General features: G+C 40.8%; 1 protein-coding gene across 1 annotated transcript; it reads right to left on the bottom strand.

The window, feature by feature from the left end:
- Positions 1-818: 818 nt before the first annotated feature.
- Positions 819-16,184, bottom strand: LOC106919668 (voltage-gated delayed rectifier potassium channel KCNH5-like). Its single transcript, XM_014990194.2, has 12 exons — positions 15,393-16,184; positions 13,997-14,120; positions 12,697-12,803; positions 12,470-12,598; positions 11,350-11,465; positions 10,873-11,265; positions 10,239-10,331; positions 9,177-9,606; positions 4,616-4,815; positions 3,649-3,901; positions 2,728-2,924; positions 819-1,907 (listed from the first exon to the last, which is right to left on the bottom strand). Exons 1-12 carry the CDS (start codon positions 15,463-15,465, stop codon positions 819-821), a joined length of 3,204 nt encoding a protein of 1,067 aa, XP_014845680.2. The 5' UTR covers positions 15,466-16,184.
- Positions 16,185-16,276: the final 92 nt, after the last annotated feature.

The raw sequence follows: 16,276 nt of genomic DNA, 5'->3' as shown, positions 1-16,276 counted from the left end.
TCTTTACAACAAATCCTTTGGACCACAGGAGGGGTCCGGGGGCTGTCATGGTCTCATCTTGAGAATGGTTTTCCTAATCTAAGATCAACTTATGTTCTACTTTCATTTTTTGTTTTGAAGCCAAGATCAAACCGTCTTATGTTAATAAAGTAGCCAGATATGAGAAAATGATTTCTCTGTTGCATGCCACTGGTGTCATTATTCCTTCTAACAACACTGTAAACACTCATTTAAAGTGGCATTTTCTCCCTCCAGCCACTGGTTATTATCTCCAACCAGGTCGTGCTCCTTTGTACCGGTTTGGGGAGGGGTGGGTCTATTAGGGTTGGGTTTGTAAACATGCAAATCTGAGCACCCGACATTTGCAAAACTAAGCATCTTAAAATGAAATGGCGACATCGCCACCCATCAAACACTAACCATTGTTTTCTATAAAAGACAGGAGTTTTTATGTTTTCTTATTATGTCCATTTTAACTAAAGTGATTGTTGGGCATCCTTTTAAGAAAACGCCGTAACATGCATAAAAGCTGCAGAGCAGATTATGTGGTGCTTGCATAAGATGCATAAGAAGTTTCAACAATCAGCTGTATTTTTACTTTTGTTTTTTGTTGTTGTTGTTGTTCATAATTTGTTTCTGTGCCTTCTTGGCATCACATTGCCGTACAAAGTGCATACAATTCTGAGAAAAATCCCTGGGTTTTGATGCATAGGTTACAGAAAGTAATGTTAGCATGCAGTCACGTTTTTAGTGTTCAAAATGCCTTCCAGTCCAGCAGAAACATGCGGGTTGCCGATCAAAAATATACAGATGTCGAGTCACAAAGATTCCTCTTCTGCTTTCGGCGCCACGACCCTAGAAGACGCGACCGCGTCGTGACTTTTTATTCTCGCCTTCGAAGAAGTCGGAGGCAGCGAGAGTCTCCTTTTGGACGACAGCAACCTGAGGACTTCGCTCACTTGCGACTCGAGGAGAGACAGCCGACTGCTCAGTTTCCTAATGTCTCCTTTCAGCTCCAGTTTGGCCTCGTGCAGCGTCGTCTGCAGCAGGGATTGTTCAGACACCGGCTGGAGGAAGGAGTGCCTCAGGGATACCTCCGTGTAAACCCCCAGGCTGTGCTCGAAGGGACTCCTGTCCAGTGGGCTCTTTTCCATCGGGCTCCGCTCAAAGGAGCTCCGGGAGTCTCCAGCTCGGTCGATGCGCAGGTCACTCTTTGTGATGCCGCTGTCGCAGGAGTCGGTTTTGTGCAGGACGCTCGTTTCCTCTCCGGCGTCTCCTGCCGTGTTGCCGCCCTCCGTGCTCCCTGTCTGTCCGCCGCCTTCTGATTCCCGGCTCTGTTTAGAAGCAGCAGGCTCCTCTGAGGCCTGCGGTGCATTCGGACACTCCTCCGCTTTCTGTGTGTCCTTTTCCTGCTCAACGGCGGGAAGCGCCGGTTCAGCAGATACGGCGCTCTTGAATCTCGCCCACCCTCGCCCCCCTCTGCTGCTGGCTCCGCCTGTACCCGTCCCACCACTCTGTGCAGGTTTTAAACTCCTCTGACTAGGCCTCAACTCCATGGTCACTTGGGTGCATAACTGCTCTGCCTTTCCAGAGTCATTGCACTCTTGGTGAGGAGAAGTTGCGCTGCCTCTCCCGCCTCCGCTCCCTGCTTCTGAGCGCAGCTTGGTGCCGTGCTCCTGCTGCTGATTGCAGGAGTTTGAGTCGGTGTGACGGTGGTGCTGCGGCTCCATCTGGATGCAGTTTTGGTCGGAGAAAGGGTGCGTCTCTCCTGGGGCTTGAGAGTCTCTCTGCTGCCTGAACCTCTGGAACAACTTGCGAACGGGGTGATCCTCGGGAATGGAGAGCGCCACCTCACTCCTCTGCCGCTCCTGCTCTCTCTTCACGTCAGCGATCTTCCTGAAGATCACCTGCAGGGCAGTCAACAAAGGCAATCTGTGAGCATTAATATGCATTTTGACAGATGCAGCTATGACAAGAAATTGAGTCCAAGATTAATCCACCTATTTTGTTTTGTGTATATTTAGAAAATAGACATTTTTTCAGCTACTTATTCCTGCTGAGCATCATGTACTGTTTTCTTACTGAGTAAATTATTTGCAGGTCACTTCCTTTCTCTATTTATTTTTCATGCTACATCTTACAGGATTCATTTATTTCTTGTGAATCAGCAGGTTTTGCCCTCACGAAAGCAAACTTCACACATCTAAAGAGTATATGTTAAGAGTAAGAGTTAAGCCCGTGCACACAACAACAACAAAAAGTGCTTAAAGCACCTCGAATTAATAATATATGATATAAAATCTATATAATACGATCAAAGTGTCATGAATCTTTTAACATGCAGCTACTTGTTTGGATTCAGAGCCGCTTCAGTGCGCCTGTGATTTTATTCAATATAACAATTAAGGAACTCTAGGTCATTTTTGTTTGTCTGCTTTTGACTCTTTATGAAATAGCCCCTTGATGTATTTATGACTGAATTGTTTCAAAATGTTCCAGTACCCTCCATACAAGCAGAGACCCGAATCGACTCGGAAAGGAAAAATCCGTGAATAATTCATGAGATGTTGTTTAGACAGGGTAACGTTACAGGATCATCTGAGCAACTTACCCTAAAAGTTAGAAAGTAAAACAATCTTACATCTACTAGGGTCTTCGTAGAATAAATAGTGCAAGTTCAGTCTGGAAAAAAAAATCTAGTGCTTCCTGTGACATATTGTTTTTTACCCGTTTCCGTAGGTTACAGGTCAGGATGAGATTGCGGGAGAAGGAGTTGGCAAATGCGGTGTAAAAGTCCAGCACCCTCATCAGAGCTTCTCTCCTGATGACGTGCAGGTCGCAGTAGGTCAGCGCTCGCACGTTGGCGCAGGCCCGGGCCGGCGTGGTCTCCTTCCAGAAGACGTCCCCGAACACGTCCCCTTTACCTGGACGTCAGTTTACAAGTAAAAAGACTAAACGTGTTTTCATTTCAAACCATGTTTTCTCTTTTCCAGAATGAACTACGTAGCACCGTGCAGAAAGCACCATATGTTTGTATATATTGAAGAAGCTGAATTGCCTGTTGTGATAGAAATGGCATGAAAAAAAATCTTTATAATTCCATACTGAAAATAAGATGGTAGCTCTGGAGGAGCTGCACAGATTCACAGCTCAGGAGGTGGGGGAGAATCTGTAGAAATCAAAATTATTATTAATAAACTTCACAAACTAGCTTTTATGAAAAAATGGTCGGATGAAAGTCATCGCTGAAAGAAAACTGCAAGGAAATTAAAAGTTTGCACCAGATCATGTACAGAATTCAGTAAGTCAGTCTTGACCAAACTGATTCAGTTTGACCTATATTGGTAGAAGTGTTAGTTTCTAGGTGAGTATGGTGAATACATGCTCCTAAAAGACGTGAAGCTGAAATTGCAGCAAGACATGGTGAATCAAGGGGGCGGGATATACATTCACACCACACTTTTCAGATTTCCATTATACTTTCCTCCTACTTCGTCAAAATTAATTGTCTACGCAACATGACGAAAAGTGGCGAAACTCAGTGGGAGTATTCAAGGTAATGGCAATGGTGTAAATATGACATAATGAAATCTCTGTCCAAGTTTAACATTTCAACATAGGTCCAAATAAAACCCAGCGTCGGGTTACCGAGTATTGCGATGACCTCATCGTCCTGGATGACTTCGAGGGAGCCGGAGACAACAAAGCAGAGCGTGTCGACGCTTTCTCCGATGTGGAAGATGAGGTCTCCCGGCGCGCAGTGCGTCGTCTGAAACTCCACGGCGAGTGAGCGCAAGCAGCCGTCGCTCGCCAGACGAAACGCCGGATGGTCGTTGAACACCTGCCTGTTGAGGTGCACACAGATGTCGGCACGCATGTCTTTAGGACAGATGGAGAGGACCTTTGGGAGAGATGGAGGGGGAAAAAAAAAGGGCTGTGACATAGATGAATAAAAAACGTTATAATGGCTGCTTTTAATGTGCTTCCTTAACCAGAGTGTTTGTAAATATATCAAGTGGCAATATTTAGGAGCCCTCACTATAGGTTACCTCCATTTTACTTGAGATGGACTTAGCTGCATAAAAGTACATTTTAAAGCAAAATTGATCAGATTTTGTACAAAGATGCTTCTGGTTTGGTCAAATAAAACATTCTTAGCTTAATGTAAGCAACACCTGCAAGGGTTTCACAGGTAAAATGTTAAAGGAAGGAGAACAACACCAAGCCAGAGCTGCAGAACATTTTAAATGCACTTAGTTCTGCTTTTTAAATCTCTTTGTAAATGTGGCACACTCATAATACACAGACTATAGCACTTCAATAATTCACCATATCCTCATTATTGAGAGATACAGTATGTGCAAGCCTTTTAGACAAAATTGATTTTTTTATGCAAATAAAAAGACAACCTATAGGTACATTTCGGGAGAGAGGAAGAGAAAAGATGATGCTAACAGTTTGTATTGATTTTTTTTTTTTTTTTTTTTTTTTTTTTTGCTGGTTCTTGTTGATGACTCAGCTTTGAAGAGACATACCATTTTTTCTTCTTTTTTTTTATTGCTGTCTAAAAGGATTAAATAGCTGCTGTCGGTGCTGCAAGCATCAGCCCGGCTACCTTGTCTGTGTCGATGCCTTTAGACATGGCCCAGGTGGAGACGATGAAGTCCATGACGCGCTCGCTCAGACCTTTGGGAACCTGGTAAAGCTTGAGGAAGTCGCGCACATTGTTGAGCATCTCATGGTATCGGTTTGTGTTGGTGTACATCTGCTGGAAGATGGTGGTCACGTTTCCAAAGATGGTGGCGTAGAGCAGCGCTGAGAGGGAAAATCAATGCACGCATCACTGCTGCGGAATGATTTCTCATCAGCTTTTTGCGTACTGGCTAAAAGAAAAGGCCTGTCTCTGCCACATCTAATTTTGTGCCACAGAGAAACACAAGATGACGAACTAAGAGAGGGTACAAGTTACAAATGTCCTGTTACATTTATTTCATACTTCTAACTGAATAAATACTTACTAGTTGGCAAAAAATGTGTGGCATGTCAGCTAAACAAAAAACTGCTTTCCAATTCTTCACACTTCATAGTTATCTCTTTTGCTTTTACAGCGATCGTTTTGTGCACATTTTACTCAAGATACCACCGAATTTGAAACCGCGTAACCACACGCATAAACCCAGCGAGTGCCGCATTAAGTCTTTATGATATAATTTCCACTGAACGTTTCTTCGGTAAAGAGTGCCGCGCTGCCGTGACCTCAAAGAGTCAGTCAGTATCTCACATAGTGACGTTTTACCCACTCAAGGAGAAAACTTTCCACTCATCACAGCAGGAGCACAGAGGTTAGGATGCATATCTATCATGATGGCTCATTGTCCACTTCCTTCCCCCGCGGCCTGCAGGCAACTCTCCCTCTCTGCAATTGTTTCCGTGGTTAATAATCGTATCTGTAGCAGGAACTTCATCAGCTGCAACTGAAGCGGACACGGCGTTGTTGTTTTTTTGTTGTTTTTTTTTTGTTTTTTTGACGGGGTCCCAGTCCGATCGGGCCACCAACGGAGCGATGGGTGTTTAGTGTGTGGGTGATGCACAAACCGCGGAGCGCGGCTGTCACTTTCTGAGTCCTCACTGGTTTTGTTGCATCACTTTTCATGCTGTTTCACTGGAGTCGCTTAAAGGTTAAAGGTGCAGCGATGCTACTCAATGGATGGTGAAATTAAAGTGAGCAGTATGCTGACACCAGTTTATGTTGAAATTTTTCTCAGTCGCTTTGGAGGAGCTCTCTGACACGCAGTTTAATGTTACTCCAACCGCCGCAAGATTTAGTCTCTGTGCTTCTTAGGAGCAGTTTATCGTTCCCTACAACAAATCGCAAATCCTTTTTGACTTCCATACAATTATTTTCTGTCTTATAAAATGATAATGTTTCTTATGTCATGCCAATCAAAAAGAACTACACTTATGGATGATAAACAGTCATTCACTCTAAAACAAGTAGTCCTCATTTCAGTAGCTGTCAATATTTATCCCAAATTCAGCATTTTCTCTTAGACAAACCTCAGTTTTCACTGATTCTATTGTTTAATGTTGTGCGCAGCTTTGGTCAAAGGATCTTCCCTATGTTTGCTGTAAATGTTTTGTATCTGCAAAATGCTGTGACCAAATTAGAACGGCAAAGAACATATGCAGTAAAAATGTAAAAGACATATTCAGCGTCTGATATTCATTTCCCTCACTGTAGATCATAGACATACTGTAGATTTCAAACGTCTGCGCAAATAGTGCGTAGCGCCGTGTTGAGCATTTTCAGCAAGCGTCACCGAGATCAGACTTTTCTTGGGTTGGGACGCACTTTTAGATGAAGACACGACAAAGCAGTCTGACCGCCTCGTTCACGAACAATACTGTCGGGGCTTTTCGTTTTGATGACACTTGACATTTTCACTCACACGAATGCTGGCTTTTGAGGAATGAAGCATCTATTTTGAGCAAGTGACACACTTTTGCAGTGTGTCAAAGATAGATGTGGATTGCTGGTGAAGGTGAGAACGATATCACCTCATGGTTTCTGTAAGCGAACCAAATACTCACAGAGTTACATAAGCAAAGAACTAAAACTTATAGAGCGGCGTATATGCTGAGCTAGATACGAGTGACGTTACGCAACGGCACAGAACATGATCTGTGGTGTGATGAACTGCGTCGCGTCTGCATCCGCTTAATGCTTTTCTAAAGGTTTGAGGTCAGCTCTGTGGAAAAAAAAACAACAACAAAAAAAAAAACAAGCTGTTGTTTTTAATCACAGAAGACACTTACAAAATAAAATCTGATTTAATTCCTTGTCTGGAAATAGTTTGAAGAAGATTCATATGAGAAACTTAGCACGGAGACAGTGGTTTTGTTTGAGACGGAGGAACCTTCAGACAGACAGGCTGTGATGGGCGCTGAACATGTCACTTCTTATCATCAACAAAATGACTCTTAAAAAAACTCAACCGGGGTTTAAGGCTCCAGTGAAAGAGGAGAACCCTGTAATTATCTTTGTTGAAATAAGATTAAAATTTTATGGGAAGTTTAATATAATTCTATATTTTTTTCAACTTATTCTTAAAGCTTTATACATTGGTCTCTCTTATTTTCAACAAACACGCCTCAGTGTTTATACATAAGCTAATTTCAACTGTAGATCAATATATAAAGGTTAAATAAAACAGTCCATGCAGTTTAGGCATAAATTATCCACATGCTGATAAGATGATTGTAAGAAGATATGCAACCTTCCCCGTCTAACATATGCACCATATGTTGCTATACTGACAGCTGTTACGTAGCCAGCAGGACTGCAGAGAGCACACTGCCGAGTGCAAGCAAGTGTGTCCAGACTGTTTAATCTCTTTTTTTAAGATTCTGCTCACTCATTATGAATGGATGAATGCGTGAATGGGATAAAAACGGCATCAACGAACGCACGTCTGGAACCAGACGTTTACGTGCATCCGTCACGAGTATGTAACAGCATGCTGAGTTTGACCTTCAGTTGAAGATTTTCAACCATTTTTCCAGGTAATTTAAGAAAAAAAAAAACAACCTCTCAGGCTTTTGTTTGTTTGTTTGTTGTGGATTTTCCTTTAAACAAACCAGGATTAAAATTACTGTTACAGTCTAAGATATCCACACAAATCCCTAACTTTCTTTAGCAAGTTATAGAGAAACCAGACTTTTTTGTAGCCATCAATAAGCTTCTGGCAACATTTTTGGTGGATGTTTGAACTTTATTCCTGTAGGAATAGAATTTCCATTAGTTGACTTCCTGCCACAGAACTGATTTTTCTTTTTTTTTTTTTTTGTCTAGTCCACAAATTTTTAATTGATCTGAGTCTGAGTCTTTGGAGAGTCTAGAGGAAAGAGGAAGCTTAGATCACACACTTACAGTCTTAATCAATAAATTACAGTTTTGTTTGTCAAATCAAAAATGCCTTTCAAAATAACAACCTTTAAGTTGGTATTGCATTTTTATTTTTTAATTAAGCCCACATTTCCACTTTAAAAAAAATAGTTTTTTTTTTTTTATTGCTCTGATGTAATACTCTAATTTTAAATGTTTTCATTAGCATCGTGAAGGCTTTAAAACTCCAAACAGTGTGTAATTAATCTATTCAATGTGATACATTCCTGAAATGACTGTACTTATTCTAACTTATTGAATAGGTCTGTGTACCTAAATTTAAAACATCTCACACAAACTGGCACCCAGAGATGAAAAGAAATGGATTAGGATGTTCAGGAACAACCCAGGAACCATCAAGGTTGAAGCCTATAAATAAGTAGAAACTGCCGGGAAGCCAGTCTCACGCTCTAACAGGACAGATATTGAACAGTTTGAGCTATTTCGAAGAGCGTTGGAAGGTCAGGGTGAGGCTTTCACGCCGCAAAACTTAATCATATGTTAAGCATAGTGGCGTCATGCTTTTGGGACTGTTTTGCTCTAAGATGCAATATATAAAGGTAGTAAGATAATGAAGGAGGGCTTAATCCAGATTCTTAAATTTTACCACAAAGCAACAGCTAGTCGGGTCAAACTTGAAGCCAGAGGTCTGTTGGCCAGAAAATCAACCAACTGAAAGGAGCGCTACTACTTATTGAACTATTGGTCAAATATCCAGCCAAAATAATGTCAGAAGTTTGCTATTGTCTACCAAAACATGTACAATCTGCTACACATTTAAGATATTTGATATTTGATATTAGAGAATGTGTTTGTATATTTGAGCCTGCATGTATAAGTCTGAGATGACTACGCACTGCTGAGTTGTATGCTTTGTGTTTTTCTAAATGTTTCTCATTTTTCTAGATGAAATATCTGCAGATGTTGCTTCTACATTTCTCCTCTGAAAAGTTTAAGCATTTTGTCTCTGCCTCTGCTGATTGTTTGTTGCTCCGCAACGTTATATCACCCGTTACTTCCTTGACGTCGTCTCAGTATCTCCGCTTGCAGTCGCTCAGATCGGGCTACAGTAATGATGGTACTGTAAGACCATTGCGTAACATCAGACCTATTAGATTTAGTTCCACTCCAGCTGACGCATCACGTCCCGTAACGATCTATACGAACGAGCAAATATATTCCAGAGGAATTTCTGCAGACTTTAAAGCGCAGTGGACAAATGAGTACTCACAGCCCACCATCATCATAGCCACGGAGAAAATCTTCTCTCCATCTGTTGTTGGCGCAATATTGCCAAATCCAATGGTGGTGAGACTCGTCATGGTGAAATAGAGAGAGGAGACGTACAGGGTGTCTTTGCCGGGGCCGCCTTCCCACCGACCCGTGCCGCTGGCGTTGTACCGGTAAGGCTTTCCGATGCTCATGGCCAGCTGGTAGAGCCAGCTGTCGGTCTTGATGCTGTTGGTGGTTTCGTCGATGACCTCGTAGTCCCCGATGCTGTACCAGATGCAGGCGAGCCAGTGGGCCACCAGGCCAAAGACACACACCAGGAGGACCAGGACGGCCGCCCCGTACTCCAGATAGTGATCCAGCTTCCGGGCCACTCGGCCCAAACGCAGCAGGCGGATCACCTTCAGGGAGCTGAAAAGGCTGCTGAGACCCTGCAGGACAAAAGCACACGTTATTCTAAAGGTTTGATCTGTTCCGGAGAGACGAAAACGAAATTCTTCTTTAATTTACTGTGAGGCCTTGCCTTGTTTTCTTTAACAAATCACTTTATTCGAGATATTAAATTATTTACAGAAGCTGTAAACCCAACAGGAACAAATATTGCACATCAGCGTTTAAAAAGGAGTTGTCAAAACAGAAACCTATTATCACATCTGGCAAACAGGGAGCAACAGAAGTTAATGTAGCCACCTGGTGAATATAAGCCCAATATTGACCCTTCTGTTAGCTCGCTTTAGCGTCCATCAACACCAGTTGGCAAAACATATATGCTTCTTTCATCCAGTCTGCCACCATAAATGGCTGAGTCACTCATCTGTTCCTGCGGTCTCATTCGTCTCACATGTTTCTAAATAGCACACGAGTGTTTCTGGCCTAACAGTGAGCCGTAGGGTCTGTATAAAGAAGAGGAAATTGTTTAAACTTTTTCCTCACTAAAGGTAAAAATATTAACCATCCCATATAGCTGCAACAGCTAATTTGGTAATAGGCATTTTTGCTTGTACAGCAAAAATGATGAGCTTTTTAATGCACGTCCAGACAAACTGGAAAAAAAGGGACTTACTGGAAGAACAGAGTCCTCTGCGCGAGTTGTGTTTCTGTGGAAATTTGAGAAGTCACGGAGATGACTTGCTGGGGAGGCATGAGGAGTGACGTCCTACAACGGGAAATAAAATGTGTGTAAATATCCATGACAAGATTATCTCAGAAAGAATTAAACATTAAAATTCTCCGGCAAACAGCCGCAACACCAATTTTATTTTGATTAGAAATCTAATATTCATGCTTCATAGTTAATGAAATACGTTTTTTGGAACTTTGCACTTCTCAATATATTTTTCTTGAATATTTTTATTTTGTAAATATTTTACTTTTTAAAATTTTGTCTCAAACTCTTGAACGTTCTGAAAGGTTTTGAAAACAAAATATATAATAAATAATAAAATGTATAAATAAAGCATTTGCTGGGTAAAATTCATATTATTATGGAAATCTGACCATTAAAACTGAATTAAAAAAAAAAAAAAATGAATGCTCCGTGTAAAATTTCCAATCTCTAAGCAGGTAAGATTACCTGAGCTGACCCTTGAGCCCTGAAATCTGACTTGGTAAGCCAGGTCAATTTCTTCTCAAACCCGACCTAAAATTCAACATGGCTGCTTAAAACATGATAAAAGCTGCAGTAGCAGGGCGTTTACCTCCTCCACATTTTCAAAGGCGTTGATGATGTCGTAGGGCAGACAGGACAGCAGGTCGATGACGAACCACGTCTTCAGGTAATTCATCCGGATCAGCTTTGCGTCTGAGATGACTTCTCCAGCCGGACCCACGAAGGTCGTGTGGAAGTTGAGCACAATGTCGATCAGGAAGATGACGTCGACCACGCTGTCCACCACCAGCCAGGCCAGGTTGTTGTGCTTGGTCCTGAAGGAGACGTTGTAGGGAACCATGATGGCCGTGTAGAACGTGAGGATGAGGATGACCCAGTCCCAGGTGGTCTTAAAGGTGCAGTAGTGGAGGATGATGTGTGGAGGGGTCTTGGGCGCCTCTTGCTTGTACTGAGGGAGGATGTCTGAACCCAACTGGAGAGCCTGTTATTGAGAGGATCGTGTGTTAAATATGCAGGCGGTGCAGAATGACTTTCTCGCGTTTTCGAGTGGGATTTTTCTGCTCACCTCAACCAGTCGGGAAGGCTTGTGGCTGACCTCAGGCTTGTTCAGAGGCGCTAGCTGCTGCACCAGGTTGCGGTTGTTGGTGAGTGCCCTTGTGAGCCGGGCAAATTTGGTCCAACCTACGAAATAAGAGTTTCGTCAAGGCAAAAGCACTTGAACATGTTCTCATTTTGTCGGGTTACAATCTTGTTAGATTTATTAGATTTTATGAGACCGAAAGATTGATTTGCATTTATCTTCAATAATGGTTGCTCCAATGCCTTTAAATAAAATCCAGCTGCCTTCATAAGTCACCTGATCAGTAAATAAAATTCGTCTGTGAGTACTGTAATATCAGTATCAATAAAGCTGTATCCCAAATGTCAAACATCTCAGAGAGCCAAATTCAATATGAAGTTACTAATATTCTGAAAATGAAAGAGTATGTAACTGCAAACCTACCAAGATGTTATGGAACTGATTTCATATACAAAAGGAACAAGAAAATATGTCACATAACCGTTATGTTACCTGCAAAGATCTTCAACATGAGAATTACAGTAATGTCACAAGAACAGGGTAAAATTGTTGTTTTAGAGAATAGGAAATAGAACATTGCTTTGTTTATAAAAGTGTGATTCAATGAGGCTGAATGAAATACAACCAAAAAGGGGGAAAAAAACGTTGTGATAGAAATAAACCACTGAATAAGTGATTCCAAATCCACTTTTACAGGCTAACATTGTGGGTTTTCTGAACCTTAGTAGAGAGGACTGCATTCTGGGTAAAAACCTGCTCTTGCGTTTTTGGTTGTTGCTGTAAAACCTCCCGACAGCATGTTCGCACTGTTTTCTTTCTTTTAGCTGCTTGATAAGCACTCTTCCTCCTCTCGGAAATGGCCCTGCGGAGACCCTGAAAAACCCACTGTTCACTGACCTGAACACACAACACCTGGCCACTTCTGTACTAAACACCAGGAGAAAAACGTCAGCGAAGTCACCCGTGTGCGATCAGGAGGTCTGAACGGACTTCGTTTTCTGTCCTTCATTCAAGTAGTTGTGTTGTTTAAGAAAAGGCCTTAAGTTTTTGGACGGCAATCACAGCAAAACATGATTAAACGAGGTAAAGTCCCATTTGGCCTCACCTCTGGCTGAATCATCTTCTATTGGCTGCTTAAAAAGTGTAATGTCTCTGAAGGTGCAGAGGAAAAGCACCACCTTGTCATTTTCATTCCTGATCGGTGCGATCTGCATGTAAAGCCATATTGGTGTTCCTGTCGGGGAGCAAAACAGAAACAAAGAACCGCGTTGTAAGCTGAGTAAATATGAGTTAATTGTGATTTTGCTTTCAATCAAACATGTTCGCACTCACTGTTTTTCGTGTACAGAAGCACCTCGTGGAAATTGGACTCGTGGCTGTCAAATGTTTGCCTGATTTTGTCTATAGTCTTTTTGTCGGTCAGGTCACCGTACATGAAGCTGCAGAAAAGGAAAGAGAGAAAATTTAAAAAGGAATTAAAAAAATTAAAAATAAAACAACATTTTCAAAATTTATAATTGCGAGGTTTGGTTGTCAATTCTACATCATCAAAAGGATTTAAGTAAATTTAAATTGAATATCAGAATGTTTTCTTTCCTGCTTTACCCATAAATTAACCTTGATTTGGCCGGTGGGAGGAAGCCGTAGTATTAACGTCGTGCATGCACAAGGCCTCCCTCTGAGATCCACACATAAGACCATGCAGACATATGAGTTCTAGATGAGATTAACTAATCTAAACAAAACCATTTATATCAATCACAACCAAGACCAGAAAAAAAACAAAAAAAAGCATTATTTAAATCTGTGCACTTTATCGGAAAATAAATGTGCAAATCACTCCCTTCTGGATCCAGATATTTATTTTATAGTTTATTTTGGTTAATGGGTTTAGTTGTGATTTTTATCAGGGTTTTTATCATTCATATCTGCATAGGAATATTGCTTTGTTTTTTGGGAGGTTTTTTTATTCAGTTTCCTAGTTTAGTTTGGACATGATTCATCATCATTAATACCTTTCTGTGGTTTATTGTCAAACTGCAGTGTTGTATTTTCAGCAGTACCTTTTGTTTCTTTAAAATAAATTAGACTTTTTTGTGATCCTTGTAGCATACTGTGATTTTGGTCTTGGCTCAGACACATTTCATCTTTAATCACATGGCCAATTAGTCACTATTTTTGCCCTACAACTACATTAAAAGCCTTTTTATGGGCAAATGAACTTCTCTGTTGGAAACAAAAATCTGTTTTTTTGCTGGCTTTTTTATCTTTATTCCCTAAGGTGGTAAGGAAACACCTTGTGTTTGATGTAAAACTATGATTCAAAACTAAAAATTAAGTTACTCTATTTGTCCTATAGAGCTGGATTAGGATCTGTAAAAGTGCATTGGATTTAGCTGTAAACTTTAAGCTTAATTATTGCTTTTCGTTATTCTAATTAACTGAGTTGAGATTAATAAAGAAAAATCAACCTGGCTGCAGAAACTCAGATTCTAAAAAGTTTTTCAACCCTAACATCAATCAAAACATGAGTACTTATTCTTGGGGGAGATGAAAAACTTAAAGATATATAGCACAGACCGTCCACTCCAGCTTGACATTCAGCTTCATTAAAGCACAGATGGTGTCTTACTTGCATGTGCTGCTCTTGTGCATGACCTCAGCTCTGTGGTAACCGGACAGCTTGCAGAATCCATCGTTGCTGTATACAACTGGCCAGTCTAGGATCTGCGCATTCCCCAAAAGGAAACTGGTTTCTGACAGAGTAGTAGAAAAAAAAAAAGGAAATTTAGGACTGAACATCCAGAAAACACTTAGTGTCCATAGCATTATACAAACTCTGCTTATACTGTGCAAAGAGTTGCAAATTATAACACAATCCAGCACTGACACTTCAAATTTCTCCACCTGACATACTTAAAGGAGATAAGAGGGCATTCAGAAAGCCTTATCTGAAGATTCAGTGAGAAGAAATATTTGCTGATAAAAGGTTTACGTTCCAGCCTTAATGCAAATTAAATATTGATGGCCAGCTTAAAAGTTTCCCAGCCATGTAACAGTTAAAACACAGACTGCAGAATGGAGAAGTAGAGATGGAGCACAAAAGATTTCTAATATCTGACTGAGACCCCCACGTTTAAGATGTTGAATTAACTAGTACTAGAATAAACACATGCTCTGCCAGGTTAACTGATGAGGTCTGCATTTCCATTTGCTACTAATCAAATGAGAGAAACAAACAAACAAATACAGTTATCACACAGTCAGCATGTATAATAAAAAGGTTCACATGCAGCATCCAGAGACTCCCATGAAGACTGTGTCTGCCATGGGATGTTGCAACGGCAGAATCATTAAAAAAGCATTACCGTAAGACATTGCTCGACTGAGGTGAACAAGTAGAAGCTATATGGCATAAATCACATTAACAGTCCCTTAAGTGGAGAGAAAGAAGCACTACTTTAAAAATGGCTGCAAGTTGAGTCTGGCAGGGCATGTTTTCCTATGTGCTCAGTGACTGTGGGCGCTGATCTAAAAGAAACAAAGAACATTTGCCTTGAGGTTTTCGTATAGTGTTTGCTGACAATGCCTTTAGGTTTTAACTTGTTAAATTTTCTAACTTAATTATAATCAGAAAGAAGCTAAATAACAATAAAGCAACCGGTGGAGTACAACTTATTTCTACAGCTTACACTTGGGAGCATGGCTTTAATGTAGACAATACGAATAGAGAGTTTTACTAATTTAATTTCACTGATTTCATCCGGCGAGTTTGAACACCAGAGGTGGGTTATTACATAATTAATCAGAGCGCATAAAAGTCAGGATCCGGAGAAAGAAAATTAAGCGCTTAACCGCAAGAAAGGTTTTTGTCCCCCCCTGAGAAGCACTGAAACATACTTTAATGCCATAGAACCTAACACGCAACAAAATAATAATAATAATAAAAAAAAGATGCAATGGAATTTTAGAAAAATTAAAAGGACGGCACTTTTATTTATTTCTCCGCTTTTAAGTATGAAACTCACCGCTCGAGCGCCTGACGATGTTTTCCAGGAAAGTGTTCTGCGGAGCCACCAGACCCCTCTTGCCTCCATGCATGGTGGAGGGATCCGGGCAGAGGCTCGCTGATGCGCCGAGGTGGTGGTGCTGGTACCCACAGCCCGTCTCTGCAGACTGCCCCGTAGCAACTCACACCACGTACGGTCAAGCACACCAGAGAGGAGACAGCATATCCGGTGGACAGTTTAAAAAAATAAAAACTCCAATCCTAGAATGAAAAAAAAAAGAACAAAAAATGTCCTCACGCAAACTGAATCAAAGGTTTCAACTGGATTATGTTATCCTGTCTCCAGTAATTAATGGCCTGTTTTCAAACATGTAGCTTAAAAAAATCACTATTTGATATAATAGGGCTTGTAAATAATATGTTAAGTCTCACTGATCCATAAGCTGTTATCATGTTCTTACACAAATGCAGATATTTTTTTTAGATTTCTGGCCAAGGTATAGCAGATAGCATCTCTCAAAAACAGATTAATATAGGTAATAAAATATAATCTGTCCTGATGTGTGTACAGATTCATGTGTTTTGAACATCCGCCATACCAGTAATGTTGGCTATCCATAAAAATAATAATGATGCAAATAATGTTAGGAATAGTTTTATTTTGAAGGGCTCTCCACTTGTTTCCCGGCTCTTTCCGAGTGTACTGTTTGATTTTTTTCTCTCTTTTGCATTTAACAGAAGAATTTTTTTTTTCTCTTCCACAATAATATATTTCTGTAGCTATGGAGATAACATAATAAGAAAGAGAAAGAGTATATAAAACGACATGGTTTTGTATATATAAAAATATATTTGGAGCCTTTAAAAATAATTTACTTGAAAGAGAAAACTCAAAGCATGCAT

Source organism: Poecilia mexicana, unplaced genomic scaffold (assembly GCF_051168715.1).
Source record: "Poecilia mexicana isolate PSO_F unplaced genomic scaffold, ASM5116871v1 scaffold_21, whole genome shotgun sequence".
Lineage (NCBI taxonomy): Eukaryota > Metazoa > Chordata > Actinopteri > Cyprinodontiformes > Poeciliidae > Poecilia > Poecilia mexicana.
Note: the sequence above shows the minus strand (reverse complement) of the source record. Positions and strands in the feature narration are given on the sequence as shown.